Source organism: Mustela putorius, unplaced genomic scaffold (assembly GCF_011764305.1).
Source record: "Mustela putorius furo isolate JIRA1106 unplaced genomic scaffold, ASM1176430v1.1 tig00000460_pilon_pilon_pilon, whole genome shotgun sequence".
Taxonomy (NCBI): Eukaryota; Metazoa; Chordata; class Mammalia; order Carnivora; family Mustelidae; genus Mustela; species Mustela putorius.
The window spans coordinates 13,988,780-14,006,913 of NW_025421389.1; the positions used below are offsets into that span (position 1 = coordinate 13,988,780).

Consider the following 18,134-nt stretch of genomic DNA (forward strand, 5'->3'; position numbering starts at 1 on the left):
TAAATAAAATCTTAAAAAAACAACAACAACAAAAAAAAGACTTCTGCACAGTGAAAGAAACAATCAGCAAAACTGAAAGGCAACCTACTGAATGGGAGAAGATATTTGCAAATGACATACCCGATAAAGGGGTAGTATCCAAAATACGTAAAGAACTTAGCAAACTCAATACCCAAAAAACAAAGCGTCCAATTAAAAAATGGGCAGAAGACATTAACAGATATTTCTCCAAAGAAATACAGATGGCCAACAGATAGACAAAAAGATGTTCTTCGTCACTTGCCATCAGGGAAGTGCAAATCACAACTACAATATCACCTCACACCTGTCAGAACAGTTAAAATCAACAACGTAAGAAACAACAGCTGTCAGTGAAGATGTGGAGAAAAAGATACCCTCATGCACTGTTGCTGGGAATGCAAATTGGTGCAGCCACTCTGGAGAACAGTATGGAGGTTCCTCAAAAAGTTAAAAACAGAACTACCTTATGATCCAGCAATCAGACTACTGGGTATTTACCCAAAGAATACAAGAACACGAATTCAAAGGGACACGTGCACTCCTATACTTAGAACAGCATTATTTACAACAGCCAAGATATGGAAGCAGCCAATTAAAAAGAATGAAATCTTGCCATTTGCAATGACGTGGATAGAGCTAGAGAGTAAAATGCTAAGCAAGATAAGTCAGAGAAGGACAAACACCATACGATCTCACTCATGTGTAATTTAAGAAACCAAACAAATGAGCAAAGGCGGGGAAAGAGACAAATCAAGAAACAGATCTTAACTACAGAGAACCAACTGGTGGTTACCAGAGGGGAGGTGGGTGAGGGGGATGTGTGAAACAGGTGATGGGGATTAAGGAGGGCATATGTGATGAGCACTGGGTGATGGACAGAAGTGCTGAATTGCTGTATTATGCATCTGAAACTAATTTAACACTGTATGTTAACTAACTGGAATTAAGAACAGTAAAAAAGGGGTTTTCTGAAGTCTTCTGGAGGAAGGGTTGACACAATTTTTAGTGTTCATTTGTGGTGATGTCTTTTATAAATCTGGTTCCATTCTGATGGAGAGCCATCCATCAGATGGCTTTGGAATTTCTCATTACAGTAGAAGTCCACTTAAAAAATCTGATTCAGAAAAGAAATCAAGGTTACTAGGTTTAGGAAAAGTTCTCTCTATATTAAACTGCTGTACTTTATTAGGTCCCCTGAGATGCATTCGGATCGACAATGCAAATACATATCAACATAGAACTTTTCAAGAATATATACTACATACAACAGCAAAGTTTTGAAAAGCATTCTTCAATTTGGCAGATACCAAAGTCTGGCCTTTTTTAGGGTTATTGGAAACTTGCCTGGGGCCATTAATAAACTGAACTTCTATATCCATTTGGCTTTGTTAGAACCTGGAGGTGAAATGACAAATGAGTGTACCCCTAGACTCTATCTTAAATACCATAATAGTGTTCAAATAGTATTTTTTAAAAAATTTGTTCCGATTGTAAAGATAATGCATAATTAATGCCAGAAACACGAACACAGAAAAAAAAATACTAATAAAAACAAAACTTACATCCTACCACAGAAAGATAACCACAGTTAATTCAGTAAATATCACTCCAGATACTTCCCCATGCATACAGAAACAAAAACAGAATACAAAACAGAATACAATGTAAATTGTACAGAATACAATTCTGTAGGGATGGGATGGACCGTGGTGGCATTTTACAACCTGGTGTTCTTTACTCATATATTATGTCTCTAATGTTTTTTCAGGCAACAAAATTTTCCCTCTTATGGCTTTACTGTGTTCCATCAATTACACAAATGCTGATGTATTTTTTTTTTAAAGATTTATTCATTTGACAGACAGAAATCACAAGGAGGCAGAGAAGCAGGCAGAGAGAGAGAGGAGGAAGAAGGCTCCCTACTGAGCAGAGAGCCCGATGTGGGGCTCGATCCCAGGTTCCTGGGATCATGACCTGAGCCGAACGTAGAGGCTTTAACCCACTGAGCCACCCAGGCGCCCCCAAATGCTGATGTATTTAATAAAGTCTATTAACTGGAGTATTTTAGGTTGCTTCCAACTTTTTTTTGCCATTATAAAAAAAATAATTATATATTTCCATACCTTTATCTCTATGCAATTGTGTAGTATAATTGTGCAATTGTCCAATTATCCCCTTAGGAGAAATTTCTAAGATAAATTTGTATCAAGTGGAATTTCTGGATCAAAGGTTTTTAAATTTTGAACATATTCCAAACTTCCCCTTCAGAAGAGCTGTACAAACTTTACCTTCCCCGCCAACATGACGTGAATATATTTCTTTCCTCAAAGCTTTAGCCAAAACTGAGTAATCTGTCATTCTTTTCAGTTTTGAAATCTATATTTTAATTATATTTCATTGAGAACTAGTGAGGTTGAGTATTTTTTCATTCTTCCTACTTCTATAATAAACAGCTGGAATATGCCTTTGTCCACTTTCTTACTATCCAATGGCATTTTAGTCTAACTTGAAGACTGACCATGATCTCCTTTCCTAATACAGGTGGGATTTTATTTCTTACGTTGGTAATGATTTTACTCATCACAGATACATAAAAGGTCAAAGAGCTATTGCTCTCAGTCTCAAAATTCATCTTACCTGATCTACCCCTTGTGGATATCTCACATGTCAGTCGCTTGAAATATTCTGGGAGATCAGCATATTCATTTCCATAGGAGATGACCTTAATTCCTTTGTCCAGCATGTTTTCTCGAAGCTTCTTGAACTCATCCACATCTCCTCTCCGAACGAGCATGAAATGTTCTAAGTCAGATTTATGCTTCACAGCTTCCAGAAAAAGGGCTTGGAAAGTGGTGTCATCCACAGTCCAGCCACAGCCCAGGAAAAGGAATGACTTGTTTTCATAGAGTTTCTGAATCTCTCTCTTGCGGGAAAAGAATCAACACGTTAATGACACTGTGAAGACACATGTAAGACATGTCCAAAACAAAAAGGTCAACAGGATCATAACTACAATGTTTAACAGACTGTGATAGCTAATTAGCCAAATTGCAAGATCAGACTCTTTTGTGGGATGAATATAAAGAGGGTATATTCATCCCACAAAGGAGTCTGATCTTATTGTTTATTCCTATAACTTGATGACTGGTCTAAAATTTTATCTTTACTGGACATTCTACTGCTCTCTATTCAGGCTTTCACTGAGTAGGCAGTGGGCTACTTGCTATACAGTTTATCTGTCAGATCTGTATGTCCAGAGGCCATAAGGCACTGAGAAATTTTCAATATATCTTACTCTTCCCATTTTTTCTTTCTTTTTTTTAAAGATTTTATTTATTTGACAGACAGAGCTCACAGGTAGGCAGAGAAGCAGGCCGGGGTGGAAGGGAAGCAGGCTCCCTGCTAAGCAGAGAGCCCGATGCAGGGCTCAATCCCCAGACCCTGAGATCGTGACCTGAGCCATAGGCAGAGAGGCTTAATGCACTGAGCCACCCAGGTGCCTCCCTCTTTCCATTTTCTAGATCATTATTTTCCTTTTTCTGCTTTATAAACTGAACCACGGGATCACCAGAGAAGATAATTCCATTACCAGATTTGCTAAAAAAAAAAAAAAAAGACACTTACCAAGAACATTAATATGTATGTGTGTATATATATACATATGTATAATATACAAACATCAGAGATGATTCTGCTCTTCTAGGGATCACTCAGTGTCAAAGATGGATGCAATAAAAAAACATGTCAGGGAAAGTATAGGTAAAAAAAAGTCCCTTATACTTTAGAAAGTATTACATTTCCCTGGTTTTTCTTTTGCTACGTATATAAAAAGACATTATCATTCTAAGCAACCTACCCCTGAAAAGAGCTAGTATACACCGTTCTCAGAGTGGGGGGCGGGCAGTGAATTTTCCCCACATAACCCTGGCCAGACAGTGCTTTACATGTATGTGTGAACAAGTCTAAGACTTGTATCTCAAAGAACCCACAAGCCTTTTCCATAAAGTTTTATCACCCTACTTAGAATTTCTTTGCACTGAGCAGTAAGTGTGATAATTCAATATAAGCCTATCACCGTTGTGATATAGTCTTTTCAGAATGTATATTCTAGAGTGACTGGTTGGTAAAAAAGTGCATATATTATTACTGGCACAGAGGTGGTTTCATACTGTAATAAACCAAATGGTGAGGAAGGATAATAACGTCATCTTTGTAGGCAGGGAGGGTGCTGGTGACAGAATGCCATCTGCTGGCTGTCAATCAAGAACAAAATAAAGGGGTTGCCTGGGTGGCTCAGTGGGTTAAGCCGCTGCCTTTGGCTCAGGTCATGATCTCAGGGTCCTGGGATCGAGTCCCACATCAGGCTCTCTGCTCAGCAGGGAGCCTATTTCCTCCTCTCTCTCTCTGCCTGCCTCACTGCCTACTTGTCATCTCTGTCAAATAAATAAATGAATAAAATCTTTGGGCACCTGGGTGGCTCAGTGGGTTAAGTCTCTGCCTTTGGCTCAGGTCATGATCTCAGGGTCCTGGGATTGAGTCCTGCACTGCACTCTCTGCTCAGCAGCGAGCCTGCTTCCTCCTCTTTCTCTCTGCCTACTTGTGATCTCTGTCTGTCAAATAAATAAATAATATCTTAAAAAAAAAAAAAAAGAAGAACAAGGTAAAAACCTCTGGCTGGACACCTGAAGAGACATTCTGCATTTCCTATACTAGCACATGCACAACCACAAGCTAAGCAGCACAGAAAGAAAGCTTCACTTTCCAGTTTTAACTCATGGGGAAAACGTTATCCCGTAAAGACCGAGGGTGTATTCAGAGGTTTCCCAGGAAGGCTTTCCTGCGACCAGCAAGAGCAGCGCCACTCACCATAACTTCAGTGTTCCTGAGCACATTCTGGTACCCAGCTGGATGGAGGACAATACCACTAGGATTGGTGTAGACCCCGTGGATGTGTAAGACGCTCAGCTTCCGCTTCTCCTGAGCCCACTCTAGAACCTGTATAACACAAATATAGCTCAACCAAGTTGGCAGGGCTGAGCATTTGCTTAAAGGTCCCCATGGGCACGAGGCTGCTTTGATGGACTAGGCTGCTGGCATGACACTTCATGATACCGTAGGGCAAGCACGTAAGGCTTAGTGTGGCTTCAGTTTCATCCCAGGTACAGCTGTTAGGGCTGATGGAAGCATGTCTGGTGATTTTGCTTTGAACGTAACCATCAAAAACTCAAGTGTCATCATTTGCAGAAATGCTAGGGCTCGTACCACTGGTGATACACATGACAGTTTGGGAAGACTGTTTCGGCAAAGATCCCCAAGGTATCACGCGTCCTATATCCAGGCCCTGTGCAGTCCCTTTTCACACTTACTCCAGGCTTGGCCACTGGCTTGCTTCAGCCAACAGGGCCTTAGCAAACAGGATGCAAACAGCAGCTTGAAAAATGTTGGCACAAATTTCATTTCCCTTTTGCGGCTTCTGGAAGCCGGCACCATCACATAAGAAGCCTCAGCTAGCCTCCTAGAGCTACGTGGCCCAGCCAAATGCCCACACCGGCAGACATGGGAGCAGGGCCATCTGACAGCAACCCGGCCTGGGCCAAGCCACCTCCTGACTGCAGCCATGTGGGTAACCAGCAAAACCAGCACAACTGCCCTGGTTCTGAGTCCAGCTCAAATGCTCACTCACGATATCAGATGCAAATAAAATGTTTGAAGACCCAAAGTTTCCGGGTGGTTTTTTTGTGTAGTGGATAAGCAACTTTGTCCCCTGAGTTACCTAAAAGGCTACCAGTGAAAAACAATCACTTAGATGATAAGGGTAAAGAGAGCCACCTGGATGTCACTGTTCCATTTCCTCAAGGACTTGAGAAAGCATAATTTCATTCTCATATCATTCTAGAGAAATCAGGTTTGGGTTAGTGAAGAGGCACAGAGATGCTGAACGTTGAGTAACACCAGGCTGCAATCTCACCACCAGTGAACTGCATTAATGCAATCAATTTCAATACTGCCCTCTTGTGGACTAAAACCACAAAGCAAACCTTCCAGGATGAAAATGCAAGAGAAAAGAGCCAAGTCTGAGAGAAGAAACCCCTTACTTTGAAAAGGCCCTTATGCTTCTGTTGCTGGTCATAATCCCAGGAGGTTATATCAGGAACATCAGAGAAGCTGTTTCTTGCCATTATTTTTTGAATTTCATTCAATCGTCTATGAATTCAAAAAGTATTTACTGAGCACCTGCTATGTGCCAAGTACTATCTTAGACGTCAGGGTAAGGGCTGATGTGGTATCTGTGCAAATGGAGGTGCTGTTTCCATGGGACAAACAGCGAGAAAACAAACCAAGATAAAAACTGAAAGTTACAGTAAAGTGCCATGAAAGAAATGGGTAAAAAAAATAAGGACAGGCCCCTTCAAAAAACGTAAGGGCAGGTCAGAGAGAGACTTACAGGTGAAGAAGGAGCTGACCATACCAACCACGCAGGTATCAGGTGGGAAACATGCCAGTCAGAGCCAACTGGCCTTCATGGCACCATTTCTTTACATTTGATTTATTTTGAAAACCTGACCGCAAGCTCGGCCAAATCACAAGAATGGCACTGAAGCTGCTGCTCTGGCAAAGACAGTACCATGACAATAAATGTCAGCAGGTGAATCAGTTTTCTATCCAAACTATTTATCTGGGCTCTAAGTCAGCCAGGTTCCTTGGAAAACAAAGTGGAGAAGGAAAATTGCAAAATACAAAGCAGGACAAATGAGACTTGGTAGCATTTTATAACCTGTTTTTTCTTTCTTCCTTCTTCATTCATCATCTCTGATTATGGTAATGGAAATATTTTCCTTTTCATGGTTTCACTGTATTTCATCAATTAAGTAATGGCAGTCCATCTACAGAATCTCCTACTGGTGTGGAAGTTCAAATTACAAATTCAAGTGACCATTCTAATAAAAAAGCCTTATCTTGTTAGTTGACATAGATCAACATCTATAATTCAGTATTATGGTAAGTGGCTCAACTACAGCATGGGCTGTATTAAAAACAAAACAAAACAAAACAAAACAAAACAAAACAAAACACAACACTCCTGAGGTTTTCACTGAACATCAACTTCAGCCCAGCTATCACTTGGCTTGAAAGTTGCTCTTCAACATCAAAAAGTAGTTTTCATATATTTCTTATAGAAGCCATGAAGAATATATCCTAAGAAAGAACTCTAAATCATATTGTGCTCATCTGATATTAGCAAATGTTAAAAAGATCTTACAGTTTAAATGACTTCCTATAACCTTGCTTTGAAATTGCGTGAAATTGTCAAAACTCACAGACCTGAATACTTTTCAGAGCCGTGCATTTTTTACTCTGTATTGATTTTATCTCAAAACGAAAAAATAAAAATCCAACTAGGGACAAGAATCTTCCTTTTATACCTCAACATAAATACCAGCAGTGTATAATATACCAACTAGAAAACAGTTTTTCTGATGAAGATACAACCCACTAGCCTGAAGAAGAGAACAATCCCTTACTTGTTACCTTTTTCTCATCAGTAAGGTCAAGGGATTCGAGTTGTTTTCCCTGATCTGCTGCATACAGTTCCAGGAGATTATCAAAATTTGTAGTTAATACCAGGGCTCCATTTTCCATCAGGTGAAGAACTGACTGAAGAAGCTGTTTTCCAGAATCTTCCATCTTTGACTCCAAATCATCAAATACTTCATATAAACAGTCCTTGAAAAATGTGGATCGAACATTACTAGTTCGCTGGGAAGGGATTAGAAAGAGAAAAATTAATTCCACGTGTTTTGTCGGTCACTTGTTTTGATTACAATAATATAGCAAATTTTTGAAGAATACTGTGTACTTAAGAATAAGGATAAAATATTGTCTACCTCAGAAAGTTATACTAAGAAAAACAGGAAACATGCCATGTGCTTATTATTATTAGCACAATGCCTAGCACATAGTAAGTGATCAGTACTATTACATCATATGCAAATAAGCATAAATTCTCTAAACAAGCATTTTTATAGATTGAAGAAAATGGGCATGGCCAAGATGTTTATGGATTTAGGAAAAATGGCTTATCTTATCCCTGCCTGCTTTTTTTCCCTTAGCATAATTCAGGAATTTGTTTACAGGTATGCTGGGAAAAAAAGTATACAACAAAGGTTACCATAAATCTGCATTTTGCAACTGTTTTTAAAAATACCAAACACTAATCAGTTCTAAGAAGACTTCTTCGTTTTTTAAAAAATTTATTTAAATTTTAAGATTTTTTAAAAAACTTACTCATTAGAGAGAGAGAGAGAACATGTGCACATGAGCAGAAGGGAGGGTTAGAGCGAGAGGGTGAAGCAGACTCCCTGCCAAGCAGGGAGCGCAATGCTGGGGCTTGATCCCAGGACCCAGAGATCATGACCTGGGCTTACAGCACACGATTAACCAACTGAGCCACCCAGGTGCCCTTCCTCCTTCTTTACATATGATTTACCTGAATAAGGGCTTTCCCAGTTTCATTCTGAGTATATGTAAATATCTCAATGACTAATGAGGAAACAGAATACAAACCCCAAGTAGGAAGGTGGCTTTATAACTTAAAAGAAGTGAGCCCAGGGACACAGGAATTTCAAACGGAACGTAACTACGTAATGTGCTATAACAAATGTCTAATCCCTATTTTGTTCCTGCAACTATCAGCCCGTTAGATAGTATCAAAGCAAGAATCAGTTCATAAAGGCCCCAGTATTTCCCAAACTCCAAGTAACTGTACTCAGCTGCTATAATGTAAGTGTTTGAGCTCCTTTTGTTTTTTCTCAAATTAGTCCCCCTACCTTCCTGGTTTTGTGTCTCCTTCTAATAGCTCAATGCTCAGAGAAAGATCTGTTTCCATGGAACCACGTAAGCAGATTCATAAAATACATTTCCATTTGCAAATTCTTTTCCTAATTTTTCAAAGAACTTTATAAAATTATTCAGACTTTAAATTATACCTACCAACTAAAAGAAATGGTAAATATTTAAACATTGGAAAACTAGAGCACAGAGGTGAAACTAAAACCACAAAGCAAAGGTGGTGACACGCCCTGAAGTTTATCTGGTCTGTCAATCACAGTCCATGCAACATCTACCATTAGACAGGATTCTCATGATAGGCTGTTGTCAGTGGGCTCAGAGTCTCTTCTGGTGCCAGACAGATGGTATAGCCCATATTTATGTGGTTAAGAATGTGGGGCATGCTTTTCAACTGCGACTTGAACAATCCGATCAGAAACAGTGAAGAATTTACAACCATACTTAATGAATTTCACCACATACATGAACTATATAAAAAATACGATTCCCCTTTAGTATCTACCAAAATCACAACCCATTTACCCTACAGTCTTGCAATCCCATCTCTGGGAATATATCTCACAGATATACTACAAACAAATGAAATGACATACACAAGGTTATCACTGCTCTGTTATCTGTAATAATAAAGGACTGGAAACAAGCCATGCAAGCTGTGTGTAGGAAATTGAGTTGGCCAAGAACCCATAAAGGAGGCCAGTATGGAAAGATCTCCAGGATATACTATTAAGTAAAATAAACAAGATACCGAACAGTACATTTAGAGTGTTACCTTTTGACATGGGGGATGGAAGAGGTAGTGAGATAGAATAAATCTAGTCCTATTTGCTTGTTTTGCGAAAAAGGAACACTGAAAGGATACTCAAAAAGTTAATAACAGTGGTGACCTATTGGGGAGGGGTGAGTTTGGGAAGAGAAGGTAGACAAAGACATGGTGGGAATGAGATGTTGGAATGTACGTAAACCTTTTTACCTCATTTTAATTTCTGCAAGGTGCATACATAATATCTATTCAAAAAAGCAAAACTAAGCTTAAAATTAAATAAAAACTATGGTGATTTTAAGAACTTCCTTGTTGTGTTTTATATCTTCATTTTGTACTCTGATTCATACACAGTTAATAGAACTCCATATTCCAGTGCCAGTTTAATTATTACACACACAGATAAAAATACCTGCGCATACAGACGGGTAATTATGGGTGTGGACTATTTTCTTGCTTGTAAGTTAAGAAATACAAAAGGTTAAAAGCCTGGGAATAAATGTTCTAAATCACTTATTTGAACTATCTCTTAGTTCTATTTCTTTAAGTTCCTACATCTTGCGTATGGACACAGAGAGGAAGGAAAGAGGCTTTCTGCAGCTGTGCTAATGATTTCCTCAGTCTTTTTTTTTTAATTATTTTTTTTATTTCTTTTATTTCCTCAGACTTAAAATGAACATTTCTTTCTCTTGAAATATGTGACCCTAGAACTAAATTTCCCACCAGTAGCCTAAACAAAGACAAAGGAATGAAAACAAACAAGGAGGTTCCATAGTCAAAAGGAAATGCCAAACTCCCACACAATTTTATGGACGTTTTCTTATTCACTTAAAACAGTGAAATGAAACCAATGGTACTTGAGTTCCTTCTACCCTTAACTCTCATTTTTCTGATCCCAGATACAGTAAACACAAAATCCTGACTCTTTCTCACCAAGGTTACGGACATTCAGGGTGTACTTACTATGTGCCAAACACTTCATATACATTGTCTAACTTACTCTTCATGAGTTAAGGAGTATTAGCCCAGTTTTACAGATGCAAAAATAGATTCTGAGAATTGAATTTTCCCAAAGTCTCAGTGCATTTAAATGGCAGAGTCTGATTCTGAAACCCAAGTTCTCTCTACTGAATGCACAGTATCACCTCCCTAGTGTAAGAAACTGGTTCAGTAGATGGCCCTATTGAATTAACCTGCCATATTATTGCTGTTAGATTCTTTAATTAAGAAAAAAAAAAATAATTTCATGGCACCTGGGTGGCTCAGTCAGTTGAGTGGCTGCCTCTGGCTCAGGTCATGATCCCAGGGTCCTGGGATCAAGCCCCACATAGGGCTCCCTGCTCGGCAGGGAATCTGCTTCTCCCTCTCCCTCTGCCTGCTGCTCTGTCTACTTGTGCTCTGTATGTCTCTGTCAAATAAATAAATAAAATCTTTTTAAAAAATCTTTTTAAATCTTTTAAAAAGATTTAAAAAAAAGATCTTTTTAAAAAATCTTTTTAAATTTTAAAAAATCTTTTTAAATCTTTTAAAAAGATTTAAAAAAAAGATTTTATTTATTTATTTGACAGAGATTACAAGTAGACAGAGAGGCAGGCAGAGAGAGAGAGAGGGAGGGAAGCAGGCTCCCTGCCGAGCAGAGAGCCCAATGCAGGGCTCAATCCCAGGACCCTCATGACCTGAGCTGAAGGCAGAGGCTTTCACGCACTGAGCCACCCAAGCACCCCTAAATAAAAAAAAAAAAAAAGACAAAAAAAAAAAAGACCATTTCAAACATATATAAAGTAAAAAAAATATAAGCCCCACTGTACACCCATCATCCAGTTTCGACCATTATCACATATGATCAATCTTATTTAACCTAAATCCCCTCCACTATAACCCTGCCATGCTCTCCCCTTGAACAGAATTTTTCTGAAGCAGTTCCCAAGCGTTGTATTTCATGCAGCTACTACAACAATTTCCCAAAGCCCCCCTAAAAGAAAAAAGAAATAATATTAATTCCTTATTGTCAAATACTCAGTGTTCACATTTCCCTAAACGTGTGTCCTTTTTTTTAAGCCTCTGGTTTGCCTCTATTTTTTTCCTTACGTATCCTCTATTAAAGTGGGTTTTTGGGTGCCTGGTTGGCTCAGTGGGTTAAGCCTATGCCTTTGGCTCAGGTCATGATCTCAGGGTCCTGGGATCGAGCCCCGGTATGGACTCTCTGCTCAGCAGGGAGCATGCTTCCCCCACCCCCCTCTCTGCCTGCCTCTCTGCCTACTTGTGATCTGTCAAATAAATAACTAAAATCTTCAAAAAAATAAATAAAGTAGGTTTCAAAACATGGCCCATGGTCCCTGTGGATCTCTAAGATTCTTTAAGGAGTTTGCAAAGTAAAATTATTTTCATAATAATATTAAGGTAATTTCTGTCTTTTAAACTGTGCCGATATGTGCACCAATGGTACAAAAGCAATCGTGGGTAAAACTGCTAATGACTTAGTGTGAATCAAGAGAGTAGAACTCAGCTGTGCCTGTAATCATTGCATTCTTCATGACCAAAGACTTAGAAAAAAAATCCCAGTTTCACTTTAAAATGTTCTTAGTTAAGCAGTAAAAATTATTAATTGTATTAAATCCTGACCCTTCCTTTTAAAAGTCTGTATGAAGAAAGAGGAAATGTGCACAGAGCACTTCTGCTGCAGCCCGAAGTATGATGGCTGTGTCCAGGCAAAACATTTGCGTGATTGAACTGCAAGCTCAATTATCCGTTTTTTCATCAAACATTATTTTCACTTGAACAAATGATAAACTAGTCATTCAGAGCTGGGCATTCTCAGGCATTTTTGAAAAAACAAATGAAGTGAGCCTGCCATTTTGAGGAAAACAACTGAGGACTGCCGTTATGGTTGCCTATGACATAAGTGGAGCTTTCAAGCAAAAACCAGAAATTAAAAAAAAATTATTTAAAATCAATTTAGTTAACATACAGGGTAATATTAGTTTTAGGGGTTGAATTTAGTGATTTATCAGTTGCATGTAATACCCAGCGCTCATTCCATCAGGCGCCCTCCTTAATGTCCATCACCCCATTACTCCCCTCCAGCAATGCTCAGTTTTTTTCCCTAGAGTTAAGAGTCTCTTATAGTTTGTCTCCCTCTCTTTTTAATCTTATTTTTCCTTCCCTTCTCCCATGTTCATCTGTTTTGTTTCTTAAATTCCATATGTAAGTGAAATCATACAGCATTTGTCTTTCTGACTTAATTCACTTAACATTATACCCTCCTGCCCCATCCACATCATTGCAAATGGCAAGACTTCATTTTTTCTGATGGCTAGCATTATATATATTATGTATCTTCTTTATCCATCCAACTGTCCAGGGACATCTGGGTTCTTTCCATGTTTTCGCTATTGTGGACATTGCTGCTATAAACACCGGTGTGCATGTGCCCCTTTGAATCACTGTTTTTGTTTCATTTGTATGAATACCCAGTACTGTGACTGCTGGGTTGTAGGGTAGCTCTATTTTTAACTTTCTGAGGAACCTCTATACTGCTTCCCAGAGTGGCTCACCAGTTTGCATTCCCACCAACAGTGTAGGAGGGTTCCCCTTTCTCTACATCTTCACTGACATCTATTGTTTCCTGACTTGTTAATTTTATAGCCATCCTGACTGGTGTGAGGTGGTATCTCATTGTGGTTTTGATTTGTATCTCCCTGATGCCAAGTGATGTTGAGCATTTTTTCATGTGTCAGCTGTTAGTCATCTGAATGTCTTCTTTGGAGAAATGTCTGTTCATGTCTTCTTGCCCATTTCGTGACTACAGTTTTTTCTTTTTTGGGTGCTGAGTTTATAGATTTTGGGTACTAGCCCTGTATCTGATATGTCATTTTTGAATATCTTCTCCCATTCTGTAGGTTGCATTCTAGCTTTGTTGATTGTTTCCTTTGCTGTGCAAAAAAAAAAAAAAAAAAAAGTTTATCCTGATAAAGTCCCAATGGTTCATTTTTGGTTTTGTTTCCTGTGCCTTTGGAGAAGTGTCTAGCAAGAAGTTGCTGTGGCCAAGGTCACAGAAATTGCTGCCTGTGTTGTCTTTTAGAATTTTGATGGCTTCCTATCTCACATTTAAGTCTTTCATCCATTCTGAGTTTATTTTTGTGTGTAGCATAAGGAAATGGTTCAGTTTCATTTTTCTGCATGTGGCTGTCCAATTTTTCCAACATCATTTGTTGAAGAGACTGTCTTTTTTCCATTGGACATTCTTTCCTGCTTTGTCAAAGATTAGTTGGCCAAAGAGTTGAGGGTCCATTTCTGGGCTCTCTATTCTGTTCTGTTGGTCTATGTGTCTGTTTTTGTGTCAATACCATACTGTCTTGATGATTACAGCTTTATAATAGAGCTTGAAGCCTGGAATTGTGATGCCTCCAGCTCTGGTTTTCTTTTTTAACATTACTTTGGCTATTTGTGGTCTATTCTGGTTCCAAACACACTTTAGAACTGAAAAACCAGAATTTTAGAAAACTCTAATCTGCCACCAGGAGCTTGACAACCTCCAAATATTTATGTGATGAGACTGGTGGTGTTATTAATGAATGTAGTTTTTGAGCTGTGTAGTGAAATGTTTCAATATCTAGAGGATATATGTAACTCAGTGAACCAAGATTTTCTAAATGACAGATGCTACAAAATCATGCATGGGTGAAAGATTTATTCTAAGTGCAAGATGGATCATGGATTTTAATCCAGTAGAATAGGAAAAGTTCAGATTCCATACTGCTCTTAATCTTTAGGAAGGAAGCTACCACTTAACTGAGTTTTTAGTGTAGTATCAACGGTGAATATCTCTAAGTATCTAAAAAGACTATTAAAATACTTCTTTCTTTGCCAGCTACACACCAGTGATACCTGACTTTTTCCATATACTTAAACCAAAACAACACACAGTATATACAGCAGATAGGAGAATGCAGTTGTCTTCTATTAAGCCAGATGTTAAAAAGATTCTTTAAAGTGTGAAACAATACAATCAATTTTTCATTTTTGGAAAATGTAATTATTTTCCACAAACATGTTAAGTACGTTTACATGTGATAAGCTTATTGGTACACTTAAGTAAATATTTTAAACATTTCTCAATTTTTAATAGTGAATGTTGACAGAAATACTCTACAAAAACAACAGCTACTTGAGTTTCTCAATAATTTTTAAGAGTATATAAAGGAGTCTTGAGACCAAAAAGTTTGATAATTTCTCCTCTACTGCAACTGACACTAACCCACAACTACATTTTAAGGTTAATAATAAATTTTCATCCAAAGATAATTAGTGACCCCAGTTTGATGTTTGTTGGGTATACACTTACTGACACTGACTTCAAAACTTCTCATTACTTTCAATCACAATTCACCCAACTAGTAAAATCATGCTTTCTGTTCTCAGGAGACCACTGTGATGGATGAGTGAAGGTTACAGCCAAGACAAGAGAGTGGCATGACAACACTGTACATCCTAGTCTGAAAGAGAACGTCTTCATCCACAGACCAGTCTTCCTAGTCTAACACAGTACTCATGAGCTTCCCCCTCCACCAAGATATCATTTTTGTTAATTAACTGGCTGACACACTTCCGTAATACTTTTCCTTTAAATTTTTTGGCTATGTACTCTTTAATTTTTGGCTATGTACTCTTTTTATACAACAACAATTTTGTATTTTTTAAGACATTAAGAAAGTTTTCTTTCCTCTTTGCTCTCAAGTGTGTTTTATCAGATATTAATACAGCCACTCTCACTTTCTATTTATTAATATTTTAATTACACATTTTCTTTCCTTTTACGTTTAACAACTCTACTGACATACAATTCTCATAACAATTCACCTATTTGAAGTGTAAATTCAATGATTATTTATAGATTCACAGATACCGCAACTGTCACCAGAGTCAATTTTAGAACATGTCATCATATCAAAAGAAACCACGTAGCCTTTAAATATCACCTGGCTGCCCTCCATCTGTGCTCTAGTCCTTGCCAACTACTAATCGACTTTCTGTCTCTAACAGATTTCCTTATTCTGAACATTCTGCATGAATGCAGCCATCTAATATGTGGTCTTTTGTGACTGGCTTCCATTACGCTAAGGGTCATTCAAACTGCAGCATGTTATCAGTACTGAACTCCCTTTAATTGGCAAGTAGTATTCCATTGTATGAATGTGCTGCATTTTGTTTATCCACTAGACAGTAGATGGATATCTGGGTTATTTCTACCTTGTGCCTATTATGAATACTGCTACCCACATTTGTGTGTAAGCTTCTGTATGGACATATGTTTTCATTTCTCTAGGGTCTATCTAGAAGCAGAACTGTTGGGTCAGATGGTAACTCTATATTTAATTGTTTGAGGAACTGCTAGACTGTGTTTCACATTGTCTGCACCATTTCACAATCCCAGCAGTGGATGAGGGATTCAGTTTCTCTACAGCCTCACCAATATTTAACTGACCTTCTGAGTCGACCCATCTTGGTGCATGTGAAGCGTACCTCAAGTGGTTTTGATGTGGATTTTTCTAATGACTACTGCATGAAAAGATACTCTACACCTTTACATGCGCTTACTAGCACATGGAACCATGTCAATTCAAATCCTTTGAATTACCTGCCTTTTTATTGTTAAGCTATAATAGTTCTTTATTCTGGACACTACACCCTTGGGAGATATATGAATTGCTAATATTTTCTCCTGTTCTCTGGCGGGGAGGGGGGAGGCTGACTTTTTACTTTTTTGAAAGTGCTCTTTGAGCCCAAGAGCTTTTATGTTTGGTAAGGTGCAGTATATCTACTGTTTCTTTTGTTACTTGTGCTTTTGGTGTCATGTTTAAAAAAAACTGCTGCCAGGTCCAAAGTCATGAAGCTGTAAATCTGTTTTCCTCTAGGAGTTTTATAGTTTTAAGTTCTTATATTTAGGTCTTTAATCCATTTTGAATTAATTTTGTGTATGGTGTGAGACAGAGGTCCTATGAACTCTTTAAAGCTTACTAATTATTTACACTATTCTAGATTAGTAACAATTTATCACAATTAAGAACAAAGAAATGAGAAGAGGAAGTAAAAGGTACTAAGTTTCTGAAATGAGTCACGAACCAAGAGGAAATTACTTTTAAATGGCTCTCTTTTAAGCTAACTTTTAATGACACTTCTTTCCTATATGCCCAAGGGCCTGGAAAGGAGGGTATGGGAATCAACACTAACAATTTACTTTATAAGGGGCACCTGGGTGGCTCAGTAGGTTAAGCCTCTGCCTTCAGCTCAGGTCGTGATCTCAGGGTCCTGGGATCAAGTCCTGCATCAGGCTCTCTGCTCTGCTCTGCAGGGAGCCTGCTTCCTCCTCTCTCTCTGCCTGCCTCTCAGCCTACTTGTGATCTCTGTCAAATAAATAAATAAAATCTTTAAAAAAATTATTTTATAACAAGAGTTTTTTTTAAATATGTGATTTATTAAGATTTAGAACATGATTTGGCTACTCTATTATTTCTAAATATATCTTAAATGAATTCTGATTTTTGAAGGCATTTTGAAGACAGTGCAAACAAGGAGGTCCTTATTATTCATGAACTGGTATCCAACTCAATTTGATAAAACAAGACAAAATTCCTTATAAATATTCTGAGTGATTGCCTTTAAAAGGAACATTTAAAGAAATGGTGTTGCTTAGCCTAAAAAGGGTAAGAATGATCTCTAATCTTTCTGGGATTCCCTAAAAGGCATGGATGGCAGGGCATGCCACTACACGGTAATGAGCAGAGAAAAAATAAATTCAAAACACAGCAATAATGGGACAGTGGTCTCATTTTTGTAAATATAAAGACCTCAACATCATTACTGCTACCATCTACAGGCACACACAGATACAGACACACACGCGTGCGGATCAAGATAACTACCCTGTATAGGGTCCATAAGCAGACCTTTTGTGGAAGAGCCAAGAGTTATGCAAATCTATAAGCTAAAGGGGCACCTGGGCGGCTTAACTTGTTAAGCCTCTAGACTCTGGATTTCAGCTTGGGTCATCATCTTGGGGTTGTGAGATCGAGCCCTCCTTTCTACTCTACTCTGGGTGTGGAGCCTGCTTAAGATTCTCTCTCTCTCCCCATCTGCCCCTCCAAAATCTATAGGCTCACAATGAATATCCTTGTTACATTCAGCACATGTGTCACAGTTTCAGGAAATAATGCCAAGATACACAGGAGGATACTCACAGGAGAGAGTTTCTGGATAAGGTCATGGGCAACATGGACAAGATTTTTGTCTTCATGGAGACATTTCTGAAATTTTCTGCTCTCCTCATCTTCTAGAAGATCAAAATCAATGGCGGCATCCAGTAAGGCCTGAATCAACCCCTTCCAGGACTTCAGGGCTGGAACCTGAGGTGCCACCGCAGCACTAATGCCTGTTCCAATCACCAGCACAAGTTCCCGAGGCTTCTTCGTTTTTAAGCTTGGAAGCAGCTTCCTGAAAAAGT

The 18,134-nt window shown here is 38.4% G+C and overlaps 1 protein-coding gene across 9 annotated transcripts in view; it reads right to left on the bottom strand.

Annotated features, from left to right (window-relative positions):
- FAM118B (family with sequence similarity 118 member B) overlaps positions 1 to 18,134 on the bottom strand; it is a 49,905-nt gene that overhangs the window by 3,505 nt on the left and 28,266 nt on the right. For all 9 annotated transcript variants that reach the window (XM_004750205.3, XM_045080369.1, XM_013055020.2 and 6 more), the window contains 4 exons: positions 17,872 to 18,124; positions 7,552 to 7,779; positions 4,888 to 5,016; positions 2,659 to 2,944 (listed from right to left, as the gene is read on the bottom strand). In XM_004750205.3, coding sequence (XP_004750262.1) covers positions 2,659 to 2,944; positions 4,888 to 5,016; positions 7,552 to 7,779; positions 17,872 to 18,124 — 896 coding nt within the window. The remainder of the gene's footprint in view (positions 1 to 2,658; positions 2,945 to 4,887; positions 5,017 to 7,551; positions 7,780 to 17,871; positions 18,125 to 18,134) is intronic.